A 3563-nucleotide genomic window follows, 5' to 3' on the forward strand; every position below is an offset into this window, starting at 1 on the left:
AAGATTCGAAGGAGGTGAATAGTTTAATAGAAAAAGCGGTAGATATCGACCTCCTTCTGTTTGGCCCTCGTATCCTTAGGATTTCATTAACTACTTGCAGTACATTGACCTGTGTTTTGATTTCACTTGTAGTAACAAAAAATGACATGATAGTTTACTCATTTCGTCATCACAACCACTTTTTTTAAATAATAATAATGAGATATATATGACCAAATCATAGATTTGGTCTAATGTTCATTAATGAATGATTGGTGAAGAAAACAATAATACTCGGTTGACATTTAATGTTCAGCATGCTAAGCTTTTTTCTCAACCATTCAATTATCTAGGTTTTAGGCAAATTTAAGATTACAAATGACCCCTTAACTATGCTTCTTTAGTCATTATCAAAAGAGAAAGGTGCTTTCAACAAACTACATATTTCCATTTTTTGAATTTAGATGAAATGAAAGGGAATTCTCGGTCTTAAACTCAAACCACTATTTGAGGGTATGGGATTAGTCATCAGCAGCAAGTTTCAGTTTTTTATTTCATCAATTAAACTGGAAGCAAATAAAAGACAAATAAAGAGAAAATATCAAAGATATGGTACCAATGTGAAAAAGACAGCTTCACTTGTGTGTGTGTTTGTGTTTTTTAAGGATGCAAGCAACCTTCAAGAGTCAGCAAATAAAAAAACCTTAACCTCATCACACAGCTAATCAGATATAAAAGCTAAATATTTATATTTTTCGGATTTGGATGAATATTGGATATAATATTTTATCCAACGTAAAACTCAAAGAAAGTATAAAATATAATATATGTTAGATATACATTTAGTTCGAAAAACATTAAAAAATTAATTTTCTGGATAATATAAACAAAAATCTAATATTGGGTTTGTAAGGATATTGTAGAAGTTGCGTTTGTACGAGTACAAAAGGCAGATTTTGCCTAATTTTACCTTTGCCAAACTTACAAACATGTGATTGCAAGCATTGGGTGAGAAGCTATTTAATGACAAGCTTAAGCTTCCATTGTTAATACATTCACGACAAATATCATTTTTCTATACCATGGGAACCAGTGACGTCATGCCATCAACTTATGGTCGGAGAATCACTGTTTTAAGCATCGATGGTGGAGGAATCAGGGGTATTATACCTGCAACTATGTTGAGTTTCCTTGAACTCAAGTTACAAGTACGGTAGACTCTCACATGGCTAGTGATTATTCATTCAAATCAAGCATTTTGATTCAATCTCTTCACACCCCTTTTGTTTTTTGTTTTTTTTTTTCAGGAACTAGATGGAGAAGATGCTCGGATTGCAGATTATTTTGATGTGATTGCAGGAACAAGCACAGGGGGTCTAATTGCAGCCATGTTAACGGCTCCAGATGAAAATGGGCGTCCTCTTTGTAAAGGGGAAGATATTGTTCCATTTTATCTGAGACATGGCCCCAAGATATTTTCTCGGAAAAACTACAAGTACCAATCAGTTTCTAACTTGGTTTTTGCTTTTGATTTAATTCAGAGTTTTTTCTTTTCATCGTGATGGATATTGGATGTGTTGGTTTAGGAAGATGACAATGAAAATGGATGCCCTAATGAGGCCTAAATACAGTGGAAAGCATCTGAGGAAGACGATTTGCATGGTCCTTGGGGATCGAAGACTTCATGAGACTTTAACCTCCGTTGTTATACCAACCTTCGACATCAAGTTGCTTCAACCTACCGTTTTCACAACCTTTGAGGTCAATCTATATATATACATATAGAGAGAGAGATACCTATGAACTGTTATCAAATTTGAGCAAATGGCAATGAATAATTTTGGGATACTGTTGCAGGCAAAGATGGATCCTTCAAAAGATGCTTTGCTATCTGATATTTGTATTGCTACAGCTTCAGCTCCAACTTATTTTCCAGCTTATGCATTTCATACAAAATATTCAGAAGGAACTGATAGGGAATTTCACCTGGTTGATGGAGGGATAGCTGCAAATAACCCAGTAAGGAACCATTCAATCAATGTTAGCTTAGCTATTTCCAAATTTGTTGTTTTCTAAATTAGAGGGCAAAAACATGGTTTTTTGTGAAGGCACTGCTAGCATTGAAGCCAACAGGGGTAGCCTTTCCAAGTGAGCAAGAACATGAAGTTTCGCAGGGACAAGCCCTTAACTACGAGAATCATTTGATAATCTCACTAGGCACAGGAACCTCCAAGATGGGAAAGAAATACGATGCGAAAACGGCAGAGAAGTGGGGAATTCTTGGATGGCTTTACAGTGAAGGAAGCTCTCCATTAGTGGATGCTTTCACTTATGCTGGAGCAGACATGGTTGACCTTCACATGTCATTGATTTTCAAGGCAATTAAATCCGAGCATAACTATCTTCGGATCCAGGTAAGTTCCTTCATTAAGCAATCACAAACATACTTTTGTTCAATCCATCATGTTTCAATGTATTTCGATGATGAACACTTGTAGGATGACAAATTAAGCGAGGATGAATCTTCAACTGATAAAGCTACTAAAAAGAACATGAGGAACCTGGTAGAGATTGCTGAAAAGCTGTTGCACAAACCTGTTTCGAGGATGAATCTGGACTCTGGGATCTTTGAACCAGCTGACAATGAAGGAACCTATGCAGAAGCTCTATCAAGGTCGGAAATCTTTAAAAAAAAAAGGGCATTTTCTGAGAAACTTCAGCAGCAAAAAACTATAGTTACCGTACAAAGTTAACGAGTTTTATGTTTTGGAGGGTGCAGATTTGCGAAACTGCTATCCGAGGAAAGGAGACTCCGAAAAGCAGAGATTGGGAAGCAGCTTTGAACAAGATGGCCAATGTTTGCTCAAAGCTTCTGAAATTATTAAAGTTGTATGTGTGTTTAACTTTTTGAGGTGTTGTGTAATCTTATATAGTAAATATATTAATCATTCGTCTGTATTATTATATGGTAATAATTTATGAATAATCTCATGATCTGAGTTATGTCCTATTGTGTTACCATTTCAATGGTTACGTTTGATTATATTTTTTCTTCCATTCTCATTAACTTTTTTTTTTTGAAATGTTTATTTATCAAATAAGATTGGATTCATGTTAAGTTCATATACAGTGGTTATATTCACTTTGGCTCAAAATATGAGTATCAATTTCTGCCCAAAAATTCTTATATTTATAAATGAGTAACCAAACCCTGTCTATATAGTTGACTGAGTCTTAACTCGATTGGTATTAACATTATTTGTTGTTAGTGCAGAAAGACATGAGTTCGAGTCCACTAAAATACCTTTATTTTCTTATTTAAAGATTGGGGAGAGATTATAGGTAGTTCTAAACATTTTATAATCCTAAAAAATATTTTGTCCATATATTTTTTATTTTTAAAAATATATTATTTTATCTAATATTTCATTTTATTTTTATTTTATTAATTTTTCCTTTTATTAAAATTTTAAATATAACAACTTAATAAATATTTTAATATATAAAAATTATAGTATAGTCCATATCAATTATATAATACATAAAATAAAAAAAATTTTACAATCTTAAAAAAGGGTGGATAT

The 3563-nt window shown here is 33.2% G+C and overlaps 1 protein-coding gene across 1 annotated transcript; it reads left to right on the forward strand.

Annotated features, from left to right (window-relative positions):
- Positions 1–969: 969 nt before the first annotated feature.
- Positions 970–2987, forward strand: LOC105803901 (patatin-like protein 5). The gene is made up of 7 exons (XM_012636329.2): positions 970–1187; positions 1287–1474; positions 1566–1740; positions 1837–1998; positions 2088–2393; positions 2478–2653; positions 2759–2987. Exons 1-7 carry the CDS (start codon positions 1062–1064, stop codon positions 2820–2822), a joined length of 1197 nt encoding a protein of 398 aa, XP_012491783.1. The 5' UTR covers positions 970–1061; the 3' UTR covers positions 2823–2987.
- The last annotated feature ends 576 nt before the right edge of the window (positions 2988–3563 follow it).

This window comes from Gossypium raimondii, chromosome 11 (assembly GCF_025698545.1).
Source record: "Gossypium raimondii isolate GPD5lz chromosome 11, ASM2569854v1, whole genome shotgun sequence".
Classification (NCBI taxonomy): domain Eukaryota; kingdom Viridiplantae; phylum Streptophyta; class Magnoliopsida; order Malvales; family Malvaceae; genus Gossypium; species Gossypium raimondii.

Bases quoted from the DNA above. Each gene is read 5' to 3' on its own strand.
- LOC105803901 (XM_012636329.2), top strand. From the start codon at position 1,062: ATGGGAACCAGTGACGTCATGCCATCAACTTATGGTCGGAGAATCACT. The intron at 1,475-1,565 runs GTACCAATCAGT...GTGTTGGTTTAG, and splicing joins TTTTCTCGGAAAAACTACAA to GAAGATGACAATGAAAATGG. The intron at 1,999-2,087 runs GTAAGGAACCAT...TTTTTTGTGAAG, and splicing joins GGATAGCTGCAAATAACCCA to GCACTGCTAGCATTGAAGCC.